This window comes from Carcharodon carcharias, chromosome 13 (genome assembly GCF_017639515.1).
Source record: "Carcharodon carcharias isolate sCarCar2 chromosome 13, sCarCar2.pri, whole genome shotgun sequence".
NCBI classification, from domain to species: Eukaryota; Metazoa; Chordata; class Chondrichthyes; order Lamniformes; family Lamnidae; genus Carcharodon; species Carcharodon carcharias.
The window spans coordinates 104990425-105011531 of record NC_054479.1 but is presented as its reverse complement, the minus strand read 5'-3'; the positions used below and the strand labels follow the sequence as shown (position 1 = coordinate 105011531).

Genomic DNA, 21107 nt, shown 5'->3' with positions numbered 1-21107 from the left:
GTTCCGCACAGCACAGTATTGGTTCCCTTGCTTTTCATAGTATATCAATAATTTTGACTTCAGTGTAGGAGGCATGATTGAAAAGTTTGGAGGTGATACTAAAATGGCAGTGTGGTTGACAGTGAGAAAGAAATCAGCAGATTGTAGGAAGGTATCAATGGACTGATATTCATGGAGGGCAGTAACATGGCGAATTGAATTCAATCTGGAGAAGGGGTAATGCATTTGGAGAAGGCAACCAAGGCAAGGGAATACATAGTAAATGGTAGGAAACTGAAGTGTAGAGGATGTGCATGTCCAGAGATCCCTGAAGGTAGCAGGGCAGGTAGATAAGGTAATTAAGAAGGGGTACAGGATCATTTCCTTTATTAGCCAAGGCATAAAATATAAGAGCTGGAAGGATACTCTTAAAATGTATAAAACACCAGTCAGGTATCAGCTAGAGTATGAGACAGGGTACAGAGCAGATTTAGGACTATGTTGCCAGGAATGGAGAATTTTAGCTGTGAAGAAAGATTGGATAAGAACTCAAGTTCTGTCGAAGGGTCATGAGGACTCGAAACGTCAACTCTTTTCTTCTACGCCGATGCTGCCAGATATGCTGAGTTTTTCCAGGTAATTCTGTTTTTCTTTTGGATAAGTTGGGGTTGTTTTCTTTTAAACAGAAGAGGCCAAGGGGAGATTTAATAGAAATGTATAAAATTATGTGGGGTCCATGTAGACTAGATCAGAAGGATCTATTCCCCTTAACTGAGAGGCCAATTGACAGATGTCACAGATCTAAAATTAAAGACGGAATAGGAAAGGAATTGGAGAATTCTTTTCATTCAAAGAGTGGTGGGGATCTGGAACTCTCTGCCTGAAAGGTTGGTTAAGGCAGAAACCCTTATCGTATTTAAGTTTAAAAATTGGATATCCACTTGAAGCGGCATAATTTACAAAGCTATGGACTAAGGGCTGGAAAGGGAGAATTAAGCTGGATAGCGCTTTTTCAACTGGCACAATAGCCTTAATGGCCTCCTTCTGTACCATAAATTTCCTATGTTACTCAGTATAAATAAAATCCAATGCATTAAGTCAAACAAAATAACATACATGGACCAAAACTTTGCTAATTCGATTTGTGATTTTAAGAGTGAGAGGCTCCTGTATAATGTAATGATGCCACCTGTCTTCCCCACATTCTTGCTAAGTAAACACTTCTCCCATTGGAATTTGTATAAACTTATCATTTGGCTCAACTTCCTGATTCTGTTTCTAGTTCCCATCAACAATATCTGCCACTGTATCCTCACTTTTGGTGGATCAGTTATTGCCAGTGAGGCATGTCATGCCAGGGATGGTTATGCAGGATCTGAATGGTTGATTGCCAGATATGATTAATTTCAATCATATCTAACTTGCTTGTCTAGTCTGCGAGAGATCTCTCCTGACACACCGTGACATTAACAAAGTGAAGTTTGGAAATTTGAGTAGGCTAAGGTTGTCAAGTCTTAACTCATTCCAATGCTTGTAGTTACATCTAATAGTGTTCTTTGATTACAGTGAAACCTGTCAATTAGGGGCACCCAAGGAACTTGCTTCAGGTGTTCCAATTTCCAAAATGGTTATTGTGCAGTGTTCTTTCTTTATTTTGTCCCAAGCTGGGATTGTGGCTAATTCTGAAGCCAGGCTAGTGAGATGCAATATCAGTTCAATCGGTTCACTGCCATTGATAGTCTTTTACCTTTGAGGAATGGATGTCCCAACCCCAGGATCAGCTGCATTGGCAGCCAACACACAGGGAGATGGCTGCTGTACGGCTACAGTACCTGACAGCTCCCAACTAAACTGAGAAGAATTAATGTCCAGCAGGCCCCTATCCAAGAAACCCCTTCCTTCATGTGCTGTAACTGCTATGTGCTGCGGAATGGGTGGGTAACTTGTTTTTTATTCTTTTATGGGATGTGGGCATCGCGGACAAGGCCAGCATTTGTTGCCCATCCTTAATTGCCCTTGAACTGAGTGGCTTGCTAGGCCATTTCAGAGCACAGTTAAGAATCAACAGCATTGCTGTGGGTCTGCAGTCACACGTAGGCCAGATCAGATAACAATGGCAGATTTCTTTCCCTAGAGGACATTACTGAACCAGATTGGTTTTTACCAACTGGCCACAGATGATAAGGGCTCATCCTTATCTGGAGTTGGAGCAATATATTAGCATGAATTGCGGATTGGTTAACAGACAGGGAGCTTAGAGTAAGAATGAATGGGGCATTTTCAAGTTGGCAGGCTGTGACTAGTGGAATGCTGCAAAGATCAGTGGTGAGGCTTCAGTTCTTCATAATCGAGTCACAATCGATGTTAATGACTTAAACAAAGAGTCAGAGAGTAATTTATCCAAGTTTGCTGATGAAACAATGCTACGGTAGGAATGCAAGCAGCGAGGAGGCCACAAAGAGACTGTAAAAAGATATAGACAGGTTAAGCGACTGAGCAACAATTGATGGCAAATAGATTATAATCAGGGAAAGTGAGATTATTCACTTTTGTTGTAAGAATAGAAAAGCAGAATTTTTTTTAAAGTGTGGAACTTCAAAATTAGGGAAACTTTGGTGTACTCACAAAGGAACACAAAAGTTAGCATGCAGGTACAGCATGCAATTAGAAAAGCAAATGGCATGTTGGCCATTATTGCAAGGGAAATGGAGTACAGGAATAAAGAAGTCTTGCTAAAATTGTACAGGGCTTTGATGAGACCGCATCTGGAATACTGTGAGCAATTTTGGCCTCCATATTTAAGGAAATATAAACTTGACTGGAGGCAGTGCAGTGAAGGCTGATCCTTGGGATGAAAGCTCTAAGGAAGAGCTTGAGGAAGAGCTCTGAAGAAGGGTCATACAGACTCGAAACGTTAACTCTATTTCTCTCTCCACAGATGCTGTCAGACCTGCTGAGTTTTTTCAGCATTTTCTGTGAACCTTTGGAATTCTCTTCCCCAGATAGTTGTGGATAAGCCATCATTGAACATACTTTAGGCTGAGATAGATAAGGTTTTTGATTTCTCAGGGAATCAATGGGGGTGGGGGCAGGGACAAGAAAGTGGAGTTGAAGCCCAAAATGAGTCATAATCATGTTGAATGGCAGAGCAGGCTCGATGGGCCATGTGGCCTTCTCCTGCTCCTATTTCTTAAGTTATATTCTTATGAACAGTATGCACATGCATACTATTGAAAATCTTGTACCCACACACTCCTTAAATCATATTGAATAACTCTTAATCTAACCACCTACATAAATATTTACAATAGCAATGTCTGATGTAAACATTTACCCATCATGTTGTAGTTATACGCTTCCCATCAAACCGCTGAGCATCTTCTGGCTGTCTGCCTAATTTTCAGCCTCAAAGTTTTGTTTTTTTTTTAAATTTATTTCTGGTTGCCTGCAATCTGGATATCTTCACAACAGAGGTTCAGCCACACTTGCTTTCCTAGATTAGTGCTTGCAAGTGTCTTTTCCCCTCAGACTCCAGGAAAAATTCTGCCTCCCCATTGTCATCCTTGCTCTCTTATGTTCGATCCAGTCCCACTCTCCACAAATTTTAACCCTACCCCAAACAGATTTCCTACCCCATATGTAAAATGTTAGCCCTCTCTGTTCTGAAGCCTGACTCTTCAAAACCTCAGTGCTTCTTCCTCTTTGACCCCTTCTGGAAAAGGTCTGGTTGTTGCAATATGCTCCCAACCTTCTCCCACATTCCCAAACCATCCTCTGGCTATGACTATTTAACATTTTGCAGCCTATCCAGCCAACAGTCTCCAAATCCCAGCCTAACCTTGTCCCTGGCCACAGTTCTTGGAACTTTCTTCATCCATGAAACTTAGCATGGATCCTTCAAAGTTTTGCGTCACTGCAGTTTCCCACTCACCCGTTTCAAGTTCCTAGCCCCGACTGCCTAAACATATTCCTTCACTCACTAACTCCAAGCCATACAGCTTTTAAATTCTATTTCCACCTGATCTCAGTTTTCAAAAATTTATCTGGCTACTTCCCCCGCCCCCAACTATATCATCCAACATATGTACAATGCCATGAGGAATCCACTAATAATGAAAATCAGAGTTCTCAGTATAGCACATTCAAATTGATCTAAAAGGCAAACAGGATTTTTGTTTTTGCAGAAAATTAGGATCAATTACTGCAGCAATTAACAGGCTGTTCTTGGAAGTAAAAAAATGGACAATAGAAAATGGCATTTCATAAAGCAACATTATATGCAATTCTCTTTGCCCCTCAGTGCTGCAGATTTGACATATCTTGGAAGTTTTCATCCCATTTTTATAAATCTGTATTTTCCCAGTGCAGTGATCATTGCTGGGTTTACTGAGATCTTACTACGGAAAACAATAAGGAAACGTTCACAAAGTAGCTTGGGAATTAAAGCCAACTCATGTTCAATCTCTGCAGAATTCTAAGAAAATTACTACCATAATTTTTTTTAAATTGGGCTAAAAATAGACATGTTTTTCTCCGACTACATGACAGTATTAAGAAAATAGAAAGACCTTAGAATCTGTAGGAAAGCCAGGATTTAAAAGTATAAACTATCAGGTCTGTTGCACATGTATTTTTGTCTCATTCAATACTGACAGATGTTTTCTTTTCAAAATCCCTTTCTCTTGACGTTGCATTAAAGCCTCTTCAAACAAAAGCTGATGTGCCAGCTTTTTGGTTAAATGTACTCCAATGATATTCAAAGCATTTATTTTTCATTGTATCAAGAAACAAGCATCTGAGATGTACTTGCACACGTTAGCCCTGAAAGTTAAAATTAGCCATTCAGCAGAGCAAAGTTTAAAATCATATGGTCCAATATCCAAGCTTTGGGAGGTATTTGTTTAAGAAATTAAGTTAGGAGGACTGAACCAGGTTAGGACACAAATGTTTAATGCAAGTTGGAAGCTGAGTTTTCCATATTATGTGCACTCCCCTCCTATTGCATGGAATAGGTTTGATGTGAAACTTGATAATAGCTCTAAAATTAATTACCCACAATACAATAGGGTTCCACTACAAGATTTAAATTAGCTAGTTTTTTTAAGGTGATAAAAAAATACCTGTAGGATTGTGTAAAGAACTGTATCAAAATGCCACTAGATAAGAATGAGATGATAATTGGAAATAATGAGTTGACTGGGCAGATTTATACAACAGAAAGGGGCATTGCCCCTTCAAGAGCCGCAAGATAAGAGCTGACTGGGTAAGTCTGAAAGTATAGTCAGGTGTGAGCAAATCTACTGAGTCCACTGAACAGCACAAAGACAAATAATTGGCCAGGGCATTGCAGTGTAGGAATACACGGCAACACTAACAGCAACATGTGTCGACAGCACAAGCACAGTTAAATGCGCCAATCAGGAAGTTGCTGCCCTGCTCCTTTAAAAGCTATGTTATAATCAATATCTCAGGCTGCAATTGTTGCCAATGCCATGCATGTGTAGTTCTAGCGCTTTACTCTGACGGCGTTTAGGAACAGGGCACAGGGTTCTGGTCCGAAAACAGGGAAGCATGGATTTCTTTGACCGTCTTTGAGTTTTAATTCCTGCCAGTGTGAAACATTTTCTTGTATAAAATTAGGAAAGGGAAATAATAAATTGAGCATTTAACATAATATTAGCTATTATAGGAATGTTGATCTATAATAACGTAATTGCATGTGACTCTAACAAAGTCCATTGTTTCAACTTCAAGGTATAATGCTAAATAAATTCATATTTTATGTTCATAGATTTTTAGAATCATATTTCAGAAAGCAGCCTAGAAAACTGTGAGATAGACTCTGATGACTATGAAACAGTCATGTGAACCCCCTCCCCTGTGAACTCCCCATTACCAATCCAATCTCGATCTGTACCTGCCAACTGCACTCTTCCCTCTAGCCGCAACGTTAATCTCATTGCTCCTCGGCTGTAGCCTTTCCCAGCACCCTCCCCACCCGACAAACAGCCCAGACCTCTGGGGGGAGTTTTCCCAGGCAAGGTGAGAGTTGTGTGTCCATGCAGGGGATTAAATTCTCTGAAATTGATGTGGGCTCTGGATCTCTGTTACATTGTCCTGCTGGCCTGACAGGCGTGATGTCATTGGATTTCTGCACATGTGTGGACCAGTGCGCATGTTATCAGTGGCCAACTTGTGCTGGCAGGAGGTACAGTGGATATCTCACAAAGAACTGGCATTGAAACACATGGAACAGCATGAATTTCTTGTATTTGCAGGGTAGGTACCCACTAAACATGCCAGAAATGTGAGTGTTTGTCCAGTGATAAGTCTTCACTACTGCCAAACAAGCTCATTGGCTCTGAAAATGAACTTTTAGAAGTGGGGGAGCTCATTCCTTTTAGATTTTTAACTCGTGTTGGAGATTTAAAAATGTCTTTTTTCTTTGACTTCTTTTTAGCTCTTTCTCTCAATCCCACTTCATTTTGTCTCTCCATTTAGCTTGATTTGACATTTCTCTTCTTGATACATATTAATGACTTGCACCTTGATGTACTGGGCATAATTTCAAAATTTGTGGATGATACAAACTTTGGAAGCATTGTGAACCACAAGGAGGATCATGTAGAACTTCAAAAGGACATAGGTTGATGGAATGGGTGAACAAGTAGCAGATGAAATTTAGTGCAGAGAAGTGTGGGAAGAACACAGAGACAATATAAAATAAAGGATACAATTCTAAAGTGGGCGCAGGGGGTTTCTGAGTTTATATGGGCAAAAATCAGAGCAGGACAGGTTCAGAGACCATTTAATAAAGCATACGGCATCGGGGACTTTACAACTGGGTCGTGGGGTACAAAAGCAGGGGAGTTATGTTAAACCTGCATAAAACACCTGGGGTTTGGCCTCAACTAGAGTATTGCATTCAGTTGTGGGCACCACATTTCAGGAAGGATGTAAAGGCATTAGAGAGGGTGCAGAAAAGATTCACAAGAATGGTACCAGGGATGAAGAACTTCAGTTACATTGGCCGTCCAATCACTAAAAATGAGGAACTCAGGCTGTACTTTTGATAATCTCCATACAGGCATGCAGAAGATAGAACAAATGTACTTGCTTTTGACCTCAATATTAAAATAATACAGGGATTTTTACAAGTGGTCAGGAATTCCTTGCAGATCCCAAATGACTGAAAGGTAGAAAACAAGTAAAAAGTTAATGATGCTGCAAAGTTAGAATACAGAATGAAGAAGAATAGGTAAAAAAAGTTGTGCGTTCTTCAAATGTGCATAAAACATTAAACAGAAACATTGGGAAATAATTGTGAAATTTTAACAAGCCACTAGATAGAATGTTAGAGAGTTATATTTACATTACCAATAAATCTTAACCCATTAAAAATCTTCCCATTAACAGTGGTAATTTATAACCAGCAAAAGGGAATTAACCTTAAAATACGATTTCTCAGCATCTGCTGTGCTGTCTAAATGTCAACTTAATCAGCACAGGAGGAGTTCACAGCTGCAGCAGCCTCTGGAGCTCTGCAGGTAGGCTTGAGGCATTACTAGCCTGCGTTTCCAGGTGACAAAGTGAAAGACGAATGTCCATATTCCTGTCGTATAAAAACTTTTCCCAAAAGTATATACATTTCATAAAGTCTTAAATATCTCAGTCTGAGTTAGTTGCCATTACATTATTTCAACATACTGTCAAGCAAAAACAATATACTTGGGAATTCTGGAATGCCAATTTTAGTACTGGCCGAGTCCCACGAAGGAATATCAAAAGAGATTCTGCCCAGTTCTTTTTTTAAGCTTTGGATTTATCATCCTTTTATGGAAATCTTTAAACTCTTGGTGGTTGCTATAACTCAGCAAATGTATTTGTGCAAATTCCAAGGCAGATATAAAAATGTTGAGGCATGTTAAAAACAATTCCTCACAAAACTAAGTTTGCCCTCTCAACTAAAATATAAGGAGTCCAACATCAGTGAGGGTTCAGTTAAATATAAATAGTGGACCAAAGAAACCATCAGCTTTCAGTCCTTGCACTATTTTAACTTACAGCAAGGGAGATAGATGAGCAATGACATGAAGGCCACTTAAAATTTCTGACATTTTTTCAATCTTCTATTCCCTTGAACAGAGTACAGCCACTCAATGCATCTCACAATACATTTTCTGTAGCTGTGCAAGAATTATACAAACATAATGCACCAGTATTGAACATCAACTTTAAATAGATTAAATATTATAAACAGATAACTGCATGGATAGTGTAACGCAAAACTACGGGATTAATTGAAGGGCTCAAACAACGAAGAATGGATGGTTTATAAAGATTAATTGTAATTCCAGTTTTAAAAAGCACAAGTTATTAAAGTCCATGCAGGCAAAAATCAAACGAGCTGTTCCTATTCATGAAATCATGTGGTACATTTAAAAAACTCATTGTGTGCATCACTCCACTCTGAAACCCCAGTCCATTGCCCACAAGTAAAATAAATTGAAAGAAATCATTATTTTTACCTATTACAGGAAATACCACACTTTTCCAATTAACATCCCTCATGATTGGGAGGACACAATCTGGTTGAACTTCACTCTGTGGTGTAATCTATCATTTCATTCCTTCAATGAGTTTTTGCTTTGACATATGCTCTAATCCATGGGATAACCTGTACAAAACAAACTACTCAAATCATGTCTTTGTTTAATCTACAATTTTCCATGCTGCTGTAGGGGCTGGTTTCTTTTACTACTGTACTGAACGTTGATAGTCAGGTCATTAACCCCAGTCAGATAGCATCATCTGATATGAAGAAAAAAGATGAAAAGCTTTATTTGCAATTTATTACTAATACATTTTCTTTCATAGCACAAATATTTAAATTACTGCTATAAGCATTCAGCTTCTCCATAGCCTAAATAATTTACCATTCAGGTATGTTTATAAAAATAAATAGTTCCAATGTACAATTTAACAGCATGTAACCCAATCAAGCCACATTTGTGGCTTTAGTACCTATGTTAATGAATCTGCATTTGCTGCCTTTTTCAATATGAATACAGACATCAAAGACATATTTCCCTAACAACTTCACAGAAACTACTAATTAATATCCCATTCTAAATCATAAACATGAATAATTTGGTGCACTGAATTGCTAATATGTTGCGTGCAACATAATTAAATTTTGTTTCCCCTACCTCATGCACCCTGGCCACCTGAAATGAAAGGCATGCAGTTGTCGTGTTAAGAGGAATAGTCTGTTGCAAATGAAACACACTCAAGGAGGACAGAATTCAGAAAGAACTTTGTGTCAGCATTAAACAAAGCAACATCTATTCCATCATTGCTTTAGTTTTTTTTGTACAAATATACTTCATACAATTTCTGAAAAAACATTACAAAACATTTCAAAAATAGCCAAAGTGCAATGATATTTAAATTATCTACATAGTCATGTTGCGACAAAAACCACTGCATCTCTCTCCAGACCTTCTTTGCACAATCCACAAGGAGGTGGACAACAGTCTTCTCTACCACAGCCACCTCAAGGGCAACGTGCAGAGTCGGGTGAGACTCTGGGCATGTGGACACATCTGATAGGGAAGGCCTTTCTCGCCACCAGCCAAGCTACAACTTGGTGCTTGTTGGAAAGTTTTGGTGATGAGGCATTCAGCCAAATGACTTTGACAGTCTGCTCAGGGAACCATCCCACAGGATCCACTATCTCTTTTTCCTGCAGGGCCTCTAGGACGTTACATGCCGACCACTGCCTGATGGACTTGTGGTCCAAGGTGCTTCTCTGCATAAATTTTTCCACAACGGACAGGTGGTATGGCACAGTGCAACTACTTGGAGCTTTCTGTGGCAGCATGGCCAGACCCATCCTTCGCAATACCAGGGACAGGTAGAACCTCAGCACGTAGTGACACTTGGGAGTTTGCATACAGAGGGTCTACGCATAGCTTGATACATCCACACAGAAAGGTGGCCATCAGGATAAGGGCGATGTTGGGCACATTTTTTCCCCCTTTATCTAGAGGCTTGCGAACACGATCCACTTTCAACCTCCAGATAAAGCAAAAGATGGCTTAGGTGATCGCCACAGCGCAGGGATAAGGAATGGGCCAGACCTGTGTCATGTACAGCAATACAGAGTGCCTCACACCCGATGACTAGGTTCGTACTTGCAACGGAGAGGGAGTGTCGCTCCCACATGCCTAGTTTTCTTTTCACTATAGCTACTCGCTCCTTCCAGTTTCTGACACATAACCTGGTCCCTCTGAACCATATCCCCAGCACCTTCAGGTAGTCTGACCTGACAGTGAAGGGGAATAAAGGAACCATCAGCTCAGTTCCCAAAGAACATGGCCTTGCTCTTGCCACGATTCACCTTGGTTCCTGAGGCCAGTTCGAACTGGTCCCCGATGTTGATCAGTCTGCGCACCGACAGCGGATCTGAGCAGAAGACGGCGACATCGTTCATGTACAGGGAGGCTTTGACCTGAGTCCAACTGCCTGGGACCGTCACTCCTCTTATGCTCAAATCCTTCCTGATAGACTCAGCAAAGGGTTCAATGCAACACACGAACAGGACAGGGGAGAGAGGGTAGACCTGCCTGACACCAGATGTTTGTGTAGAGCAGTTGGATCCAGTTGTGGATTCCCTCCCCAAATCCCATTTTGGAGAGCACATCCACCATGTAGGTGTGCAATACACTGTCAAAGCCCTTCTCCTGGTCCAGGCTGATGAGGCAAGTGTCAGTATTGCAGGTTGAATTTCCTATATTCTTCCACCTTACTCCACCTCTTCAGTCAAATTTTTGGTTACTTTCCCCAGCTCTTTCATATATTGTTTGGCGACCCTTGCTACCCTTGGTGACCACCCAGTGATCCACTCAAAGGCATTTTGCTATATAAAAGTCACTTGCATAAAGTTTTTCCTTTGGCCACAAGCAAGAATTTGCACCAAAAATATGCTGGCTATTTACACTTTAAATTTTAATTAAAATCAATTTGCATAACCAAAAGCAAAATATTCCACTAACCAGCACACCTGGAGAGCATATCACAATACAACTGTTTCAGGTTTTTTCCTTTCCATTATAAACTATTTCTTGATGCCTTTAAGAATGGCAACCTAGTGCCATTTCACTAATTCAGCTGAAAATGGGTTTATCACCAAAAATAAGCATTTTTAAATATGGATGATAAGTTCCCCACCTGTGATAAGCTGGTTTTAAAAGAAATCACTGAAAATGACTTGAAAATCTATACTAAACCATTTAAAATGTTTAACTGGTATACATTAGTCAACTTAGTACATTAAATAATTTTGATATGATAAAACATGCTTACTAGTCAAAGTTCCTTTTAAGCTTCGCTTGCTTTGCATGGCCAATTGTCAGGGCAAAGTCCCTCTAATATTTTTTGCATGGCTGTCCACACATGACATTTACTATAGAACAAATCTTACAAGGTATCTTCTGGACTGCTGCTGGGCCAAATATCCATGCAGCTTAGTGGGACTTGGGTCATTCATGCCTGGCTGCCTAAGAAAATGAACGCAATTTGAAATAGCTTTCCTGAACCAGCGCAATTGGCAGAATCTTGCAAATTTGACCTAGGGACATGACCAGTTCTTTGTGCGAAGCCTGATTCAGTCAAATTGAACCAGCATAAAAGTTCACGGAAAACACAAACATAATTGGTTTTGGGAATAATTCATTTGCATTTAAAATAGCCCAATGTTGTGCATTGGTTCAACCAATTCTGCCCAGATTGTGCTAATACAACTAGCAGAAACAAGCAGAGGCTCAACAAGGATACAAGTACAAGTCATAGGGACCAGGGGGTTCCAATGGAATCTATTCTGCTTTCTACTCATACAATTAAGTTTGTATGATCAATGCAATATATTGCAGCAAAGTACCACAACTGATTAAATATTACACTATGAATAGAGGCCACATAACTGGAGAGTAATACATTTCCTTTCCCTGTAAGGTAGTATAGTATTCTACAACATTATCAACATGATTTGCTTCCTTGTATAACCTACAAGTTTATATTATGGAGCTGAACATTTTAAAATGCTTTCAAATTAATTTATTGACCTAGCACCAACTTGTTGCACTAAGTGTAATATGCAGTGGTACATCAAGCATAGGTCACAGTAATTGTCATTGTAATACATGTCATGTTGCCCTCGGTGTGTCAAGGTTCCAGTGACCAGGTGTAAACTGATTATAAGGACGTGTTCTTGTTTGGCTCTTTATTTTTTTCAGCTTTATATACTTTGTAGTGGTACCAATTTGTCGTCGGTTAGATTTATAGAAGTGAATTTATGTTTTGCCAATGCGCAAAATATATTTAAAAAGTGGTAATCACAAAGCTAGTTTCCAAGGATTGCAGTTTAGCACTCACCAACCGTATCAATTGTAAGGGCCATTTTCTTTAATAAATATTAATTTATATTAATATCCAGAACACCATCACAGATTCCAACGAAGCTGAAAACAATGCATCAACCAGCACATTATTTACTATATAAGTTGTATAAATGTCAACGAGATTCCAGCAATTTTGTTCATACCGCCATTAGCTTTCAAAATCAAATTGATTAATTAGTATATTTAAAGTTGGAGTTATACTCATTTTCCAGTGGCCATAATTTTTTCATTTAACATGTTCATTCTGCATGGCACCGTAGACAGGAAGACATGCTAATTTACTGTGAAAAGTCTTGATAACGAAAAAACAACCTCAAAAAACATTTTTGGTTAGGGCGCAGAATTTGCTGCTTCAAGTTCTCTGCTGTAGAACTGTGTGAAGACCCCTAAAAGCAAATGGAAAGAACTGATAACATCTGAGATTACATGGACCTTGAATTGGAGGCAGCTGACATCAAATTTGACAGTAAAGCTTAAAATTTGGTAAGCATTACAATGGCCCAGATAAGATGATAACATGGCAATATGAAACTTGCAAAGTAAGGAGGTCATCCATATATAAACAAGATTTAATATAATCAAAAGAGAAAAAGTGAAGTTACAAAAACTGTTAGGGAAAAAAAAACTTCTGTTCAAGGCAAAAACCTTTGGAAGAGCAATGGTTGCCACCAGAAAGCCAGAGTATTAAATTTCTGAAAAGGAATATGCTGTGCGCATACTTGTACAATGGTGGACCAAACACCATTATCTGACCATCAGAGGATAATTAAATTCAAGGACATAGCATTGAAATGTGAAATGATCAATCTTCTGAACAGTTAACATCAATCTAAATGAGCTGTGGCACATCAGAAAACAGCATCTTAGATCAGGAATATGGAATCATCTATGTAGTAATGACTGGCCACAAACAGGCCAACTTTATCATTTGGATGACATTAAACCTTTTAGGTAGGCAGAAAAGATCCCACAGCTCTAATAAATGTCCTGGCAAAATGTGACTGTCACTCAACATCACTTGGAAGTTTAATTTGGTCATTTATTTTACCCACTGTTTACAAACTTTGCTGTGCATAAATTGGAGCACAATTTCTTGCATTACAAAAATTTACTACACTTGTAAAAGCACATCACTGGCTGTCAAGTACTGCAAAGGACCTCATAAATGCAAGCTTTTTCTATGATATTGGTACGTATGGCTAATAGTATTTAGTTATTTTAAAAATTGGAAGTGTGTTTATGAAAAAAATCCCCCTGGGATAGTTGTAAAATACAATGCATGATTGGACACAATAGCAAATTGGGTTGGAGGTCAAAAGAATTGAAAATCAGAGCTTTTCACATCAAGCCCGGTGCAAGCTACACAATATTAAAACTGTTCACAGTGGACCAAAACAACACCAGATTCAGACTTCATATAATGTAACAAATTTCTTGAGCAGCTTAACATGAATGAAGCGTGCAGGAGCGCATGCCAGCAGCAGCACATGGCAGAACTAAAAATGTGGTGTCATCCTAGTGCGGCTACAACACAGGATGACCTGCGTGTCAAATAGTGGAAGCAGCATGCTCTCGAGTTAAACAATCCCTCAGGTCTAAGCTCAGCTGTCCTGCCACATGCAGTGGACAATTAAACAACTCATTGGGGGAGATGGCACCACAAATATCCTCACCCTCAATGATGGGCGAACCCAGACATCAGTGCAAAAAACAAGGCTGAAGCATTTGCAACTAACTTCAGCCAGAAGTGCCAAGTGGGTGATTCAACTCAGCCTCAGTCTTCAGCCAATTCGATTCACTCCATGTGGTATCAAGAAACGGCTGATACACTCGATACTGCAAATGCTATGGGCCCTGACAACATTCTGGCAATAGAACTGTAGACTTCTGCTACAACACCAGCATCTACCCGACAATATCGAAAAATACCCAGTTACATCTAGCCCACAAAAAGCACGACAAAGCCAACCTGGCCAATTGCCACCCCATCAGTCTATTCTCAATCATCAGCCAAGTGATGGAAAGTGCTGTTGATAGTGCTATCAAGCGGCACTTACACAATAATAACCTGCTGACTGACGCTCAGTTTGAGTTCCGCCAGAGCACTTGGCTCCTGACCTCATTACAGCCTTGGCCTAAACTTGGACAAAAATGCTGAACTCCCAAGGTGAGGTAAGGATGACTGCCCCCGACATCAAGGCAGCATTTGACAAGGAGCCCTAGCAAATCTGGAGTCAGTGGCAATCAGGAGGAAAATTCTTCACTGGTTGGAGTCATACCTGGTGCAAAGGAAGATGGTTCCGGTTGATCACCTCAATCCTAGGACATCGCTACAGAAGTTCCTCAGAATAGTTTCCTAGACCCAACTATCTTCAGTGCTTCATCAATGACCTATCATCCATCATAAAGTCAGAAGTGGGGATATTCGCTGATGATTACACAATGTTCAGCCCCATTCATGACTCCTCAAATACTGAAGCAGTCCATGTCCATGTGCAGCAGAACCTGGACAATGAGCTGATAAGTGGCAAGTTAACATTCATATCACATAAGTGCCAGTTAATGACTATTCCAATGAGAAAATACAATCTCCCCTTGACAGTCAATGCCATTACCATCACTGAATCCCCCACTATCAAATTCTGGGGGTTACCACTGACCAGAAACTGAACTGGACCAGCCATATAAAAACTATGGCTACACAAGCAGGTCAGGGGCTAGGAATACTGTGGCGAGTGACTCACCTCCTGACTCCCCAAAGCCTGTCCACCATCTACAAAGCACAAGTCAGGAGTGTGATGGAATACTCTCCACTTGGCTGGATGAGTGCAGCTCCAACAACTCCAAGAAGCTCAACACCATCCAGAAGAAAGCAGCCCACTTGATTAGCAACTCATCCACAAACATTCATTCCCTCCACCATCGACGCACAGTGGCAGCAGTGTGTACCAGCTACAAGATGCACTGCAGGAACTCTCCAAGGCTCCTTCAGCAGCACCTTCCAAACCCACAATCACTACCACCTAGAAAGACAAGAGCAGCAGATGCATTGGAACACCACCACCTGCAAGTCCTCCTCCAAGCGACGTACCATCCTGACTTGGAACTATATTACCCTTCTTCACTGTTGTTGGATCCAAATCTTGGAACTCCCTTCCTAACAGCACGGTAGGTATACCTACACCGCATGGACTGCAATGGCACAAGGAGGTCACCTCCACCTTCTCAAGAGCAATAAGGGATCTACAACAAATGCTGGCCTAGCCAATTACGCTGACATTCCATGATGGAATAAATAAAAGAAAACATAAATAGGGATTCATTACGTTTAGAATTATAGAGAAACCACTTGATGTACCTATATTTTATTCTTTCTTGGAATGTGGGCATTGCTGGCAAGGCCAGCATTTGTTGCCCATCCCTAATTGCCCTTGAACTGAGTGGCTTGCTAGGCCACATCAGGGGACAGTTAAGAATCAACCACATTGCTGTGGGTCTGGAGTCACATGTAGGCCAAACCAGGTAAGTATGGCAAATTTCATTCCCTAAAGGACATTCATGTACCAGATGGGCTTTTACAACAATCAATGATAGTTTTCATGGTCACCATTACTCAAACTAGCTTTATATTCCCAGATTTATTAATTAAATTTAAACTCCGCCAGCTGTCATGGTGGAATTTGAACCCATGCACCCCCCCCCACCGCCCCCCCGGAGCAATAGACTGGGATTCTGAATTACTAGTCCAGTGATATTACCACTATGCCACCATCTCCCCTAAATCATATTAAGACGGCTTCCCAAAGCAGTCTTCATCGTTTCTGAGAAGAAGATTCTACAAGACCGAGCAGCATTCTGCTCTGAACTAAATGGAGTTGTTCCATTCAGACAGCAGTGATAAGCCCCATTGGCTCTGGTCTAGTTCAGCTAATGTACCAATGCCTTTCTTTAAAACAGAGATAGAAATCTAGGCAAAAGGTCAGAAGCCTGTAGACCAAGACACAATCAAGGTTGGAAAAACAAGTAGAGATGATAAAACAAAAATATGGATTAAATTATAGGAAAATTAAAGACTGGGTTCCATAGTTTTGAGAGACTGGGAAAGATGTGCTGAGGAACAAAAGAGATGGCCAGATCAAGTTAGAGAGTGATTGCAAGAATGAGACATGTGATTTACAAAGATCTACCACACAATGACTACTGGTGCTGTACTGAAAATTTTAGTTCTGTATTTCAAGATTATTGAAATATTTTGCATTATGGTTAACAGCTGTGATTTCATTTGTGTTCCACAACAAGAATAGGAAGGCACAGAAGCCTGATTATTTTGGTATTATTTTAACAGCATGATAATGGGTTAACATCAGCTGTAACCAAAATTAGAAGAGCTAGACTGATATGTCCAAAAAAAAATATGCTAAAAGAAGCAGATGGCAAAATGACATTTGGAATTACAGGAGTGCAACGTGTGGCTAAGGCTGATCTGACTACAGAGTACATAGAGGACATCTGTCTTGTCATTTTTAATCAAACTCAGCCACATATCCAAAAACAGCATTAAAATCACACCAACAATGTGCACCCAATGCTTGACTGATCCAAGGTATGATATAATTATACCACTGATTATGCCCCTCCACCTCTTTATTATCCTCCTTAAAACACAAGCCTTTGCAAAACTTTTTGATCGTCTCTGCTGCTAGTTCCTCCTTTGACTTGATTCAACTGCGTGACATCCGACAGGAAGCGCTATGCTGTGCGGGCAAGGGGGGATTCCCCAAAAGCAAGAGCACACTCTTTCGCGCATGCGCACGAAAGAGCGCACAAATCCCTGAGGCTAAGCGCTGCCTCAGGGAGCTCGCTTTCCTTTTTAAAAATATTAAAAATAGGAAAAAGAAATTCCCTAACATGTCCCCCTCATGTGCAAATGACATGAGATGGGACATGTTCATAATTAACATAATGACTTTATTCAAAATTTTAAAACCCTACATGAAACCTCATCCCGCCAGTGAATGAGGTTTCATGTTTTATCTGCTGGCCGCCAATTGGCCATTGACAGGTCAGCGGGCGCACAGCTGATTTTGCTGCGCCCCCACCTTCCTGAAAATTTAAATGGGGCGGGATGATGTCAGAGGTTCCACCCGACGTCATCCCACGTCGGCAAGTGGGCCCCACCCCCTGCTCGCCGACGGCAAAATTCCGCCTCCTATGTATACTTGCCATCACATCATCCACCAGTGGAGGCACTACAATGTTATTACTGGCAAAAGACTGCAATAACAGTGAGACAAAATTTAGTGAGAATTGACATAATGAAAGGAAGTTATAAGAGATATAAAATATAAATACAGAATTTATGACTTTAAATTATACCCTGCCATCTAAAGACATTTATTTATTCTCAACTCTCCTTGTAAAATGCTATGGCATATCAGCTAATTGGCACATCCACAAACGTTCACTCCCTCCACACTGACGCACAGTAGCAGCAGTGTGTACCATCTACAAGATGCAAAGCAGGAACTCACCAAGACTCCTTCAACTGCATCTTCCAAACCCATGACCACTACCATCCAGAAGGACAAGGGCAGCAGATAGATGGGAACACCACCACCTGGAAGTTCCCCTCCAAGTCACTCACCATCCTGACTTGGAAATATATTGCTGTTCCTTCATTGTCACTGGGTCAAAATCCTGGAACTCCCTTCCTAACAGCACTGTGGGTGTACCTACACCACACGGACTGCAGTGGTTCAAGGCAACTCACCACCACCTTCTCAAGGGCAACTCAGGATGGGTAATAAATGCTGGCCCAGCCAGCGATGCTCACATCTCATGGATGAATTTAAAAAAAAGTAGTTTTCACATATTAAGTTTTGCTTCCTACTCTACACAATTGCTTGGAACACTAACTTGATGTAACATTGTTTGAGGTCAGAATAGCTAGTGATTTCTTACTAAACCCCTAACTGCAAATCAGTCACTTACAAAAGAGTTCTTATGATTACTGATTAAATTTCCTGGGCACAAAACTCCATTTATAAAAAATGGATTTTCCTCCTGAAGTGCTGGATCACCATTAATGGTAGACATTTAAGCCTTGAAAACTCTCAACCACCAAAGATTATGTTGTTTCCACAGTTTCTCAAATCCGCAAATGAGAAATCTTGGGCAAACCATTAAAGATGGCTTTATGCACAAGTTTATATTTTTTCTCAAGACGTTGTTTGATACAGGTTACAATACAAATTTCACAATACCTGCCAATACTCATATGCAGTGTAGCAGAAGTGAGGGAAAATAGTGACATAATCTGGTGTCTCATCAGGACTTTGAAGCAGAGTTATTAGTGATGGGTTCATGGAGGTGGGGGGAGGGGGGTGGGGGGGTGGGGGGGTGGGGCAGAAAAAAAGAGCAAAAAACTTTAATAATGCCCAAGCAAGATGTTGAGATGCTGGTTACAATATACAGGACTACAAATTACAGTAATGCTTCATGTAAAAGCAAAACAATTGTTAATTAATAACTGTCTATATAATGACCAGATTAACTCTGATCTCTGCATTAATTTATTAAACTTTGCAGGAACAGTTGCAGCATTTCGATTAATTGCTTTTCAGCTTTCCTGCTTATTTTGTTTCTCACACTGCAGCCAAATTAAAGAGATTCCCTTCTGAAAAATATGAAATGTCCATGTCAAACCGGCAGCTTTTCAGCTCCCGGGCTCATTGTCTATTCTCAGCGAGTTGTGCACTTATTGATGCTGTGCCCAGCTAACAGTGAAAACAATTTCAAGATGATAAAACAGTAACCATCGCTTGTCACATCCAACACAGTGTTTTCACCCTAACAAAAAAGCTGCAGGATATTTTTTAAACGTAGATCAGACGATTTGTCCTGTGGGGCTCCAATTAATGAGGCCGACTGCAAACAAAGCCAATTACATAGAGTTTACATCACAGAAACAGACTATTCAGCCCAACCGGTCAATGCCAGCTCCACACTAGCCTCCTCCCACTCCTAACTCTATCTCGCATACACAGGAGGCCATTTGGCCCAACTTGTCGATGCCAGCTCCATACGAACCTCCTCCCACTCATAACCCTATCCAACACACAGGATGACCCGAATGGCTGTGTATGCTGGATAGGGTTAGGAGTCGGGGGAGGATAGTGGTTCTGTGATATCATTCTATTATATCTTTCTATTCCTTCCTCCCTCATGTACTTATCAAGCTTCCCATTAATTACATTGCCAAGATTAAAAAAAAATCCCTTCCTCATCCCCAAGGCCCTCTCGCATAGTTAAAATGCAAAAGTAAATGCAATGCAACGAACCCCATCTATTCAGATCGATCATACATAAAAGTTTAAAATCTAAGCGACGGTACCTTCAAACTCTTCGTCTTCGTCGTCCTCCCCGCCGTTCTCCGAGTCGGTTTGCATGGGCTCATCGGCGAAGTTAACCGCCTTGGTGGCTCGGAAAGCGCCGCTGCCGCTCTTCTCATTGCCGAATGGCAGCTTCTGGCTCGCCTGCAGTTTGCTGAAGTACTGCACGGCGAACTCGACCAGATCGGCCGGTTGCTTCCTCAGCACCTCCACAGTGAAGCTCTGCAGCAAGTCTGTCAGCCCAGCTGGGATTTTAATGCTCATTCCTATGCTGCGATGCACAGGGAATTACTACACACAAAATATCTATAGATACAATGTGTATGTGTATGAATCAATAGAAAGCAACAGTAACTTAATGCTGAGCCGTCTCAAATAGTTACTGCACATGGAAACTGAGTTGACCCTAATATATTGCATGGGGGATGCCGCTTTGCTGAGTTTTAAGTATCATGGTACTTCCCACCCCATTCCTTACCAGTTTTCAATGGCAGAGTATAATTCGCAGCATCTTTCACAAGAGCCTCACCACTCAACAACCCCAGTTACACGTGACCCCAGAAACCATGGAAACTGCCAGGGCCGGGAATTTACGTCGGTGAAACAACAGCTCAGAAAAGACAATTTCTGTTTAAAGGCGCGATGCTGCCTGCTGCAGAGTCCTGTAGTGCTGGTCAATATACGACAGCGCAGCTGTGGGTCATGTTTGAGTGGTCAAAACAAACCATAACAGCAACAATAATGTCATCCCTACCGCCTCTTAACTCAAGTGACCTTGTATAAAAATCATGAGTTGCTATTTTTTTCCAAACATGATCTAATACAGATTGACAGTAGGTTTCTGAACCTGGTGTATTTAATTCTCAAACAGGTCAGAGTTCTTTACAAAAACTATGTTATTGCATTTGAAAGTGCTTGACAAATTTTTTTTCATCTACCCGTTATCCCAGCACATCTGAAAAAGGATTTGCCCTCCCACCACAGTAGGGGGCAATTCAGCCTATTGAGCCTATGCTGGCTCTTGCCAGAGCTATCCATGTCATCTTTCCCCAGAGACCTTGAAGTTTTTTCCTCTTCAAGTATTTATCCAATTCCCTTTTCCCACTCCCTCTAATTTTAGGCACCATATCTTGTTGGTTAACAGTTCAATTGGTATCTCATTCAAGTTTTACCTTAAGTCAGCTATTCAGCAGGAAGGGCATCAGAGACAAGTAAAATCTTGTTTTCACCCAATATCCCACATAATATACAAATATGCAAGTACAAACACACCAAT

The 21107-nt window shown here is 40.7% G+C and overlaps 1 protein-coding gene across 1 annotated transcript in view; it reads right to left on the bottom strand.

The window, feature by feature from the left end:
* Positions 1-20430, bottom strand: part of LOC121286369 (cAMP-dependent protein kinase type II-beta regulatory subunit-like) — a 90272-nt gene extending 69842 nt beyond the window's left edge. The window contains exon 1 of the mRNA XM_041203460.1: positions 19834-20430. Within this exon, the coding sequence (XP_041059394.1) occupies positions 19834-20095 (262 nt within the window). The 5' untranslated portion in view covers positions 20096-20430. The remainder of the gene's footprint in view (positions 1-19833) is intronic.
* Between the last annotated feature and the right edge of the window lie 677 nt (positions 20431-21107).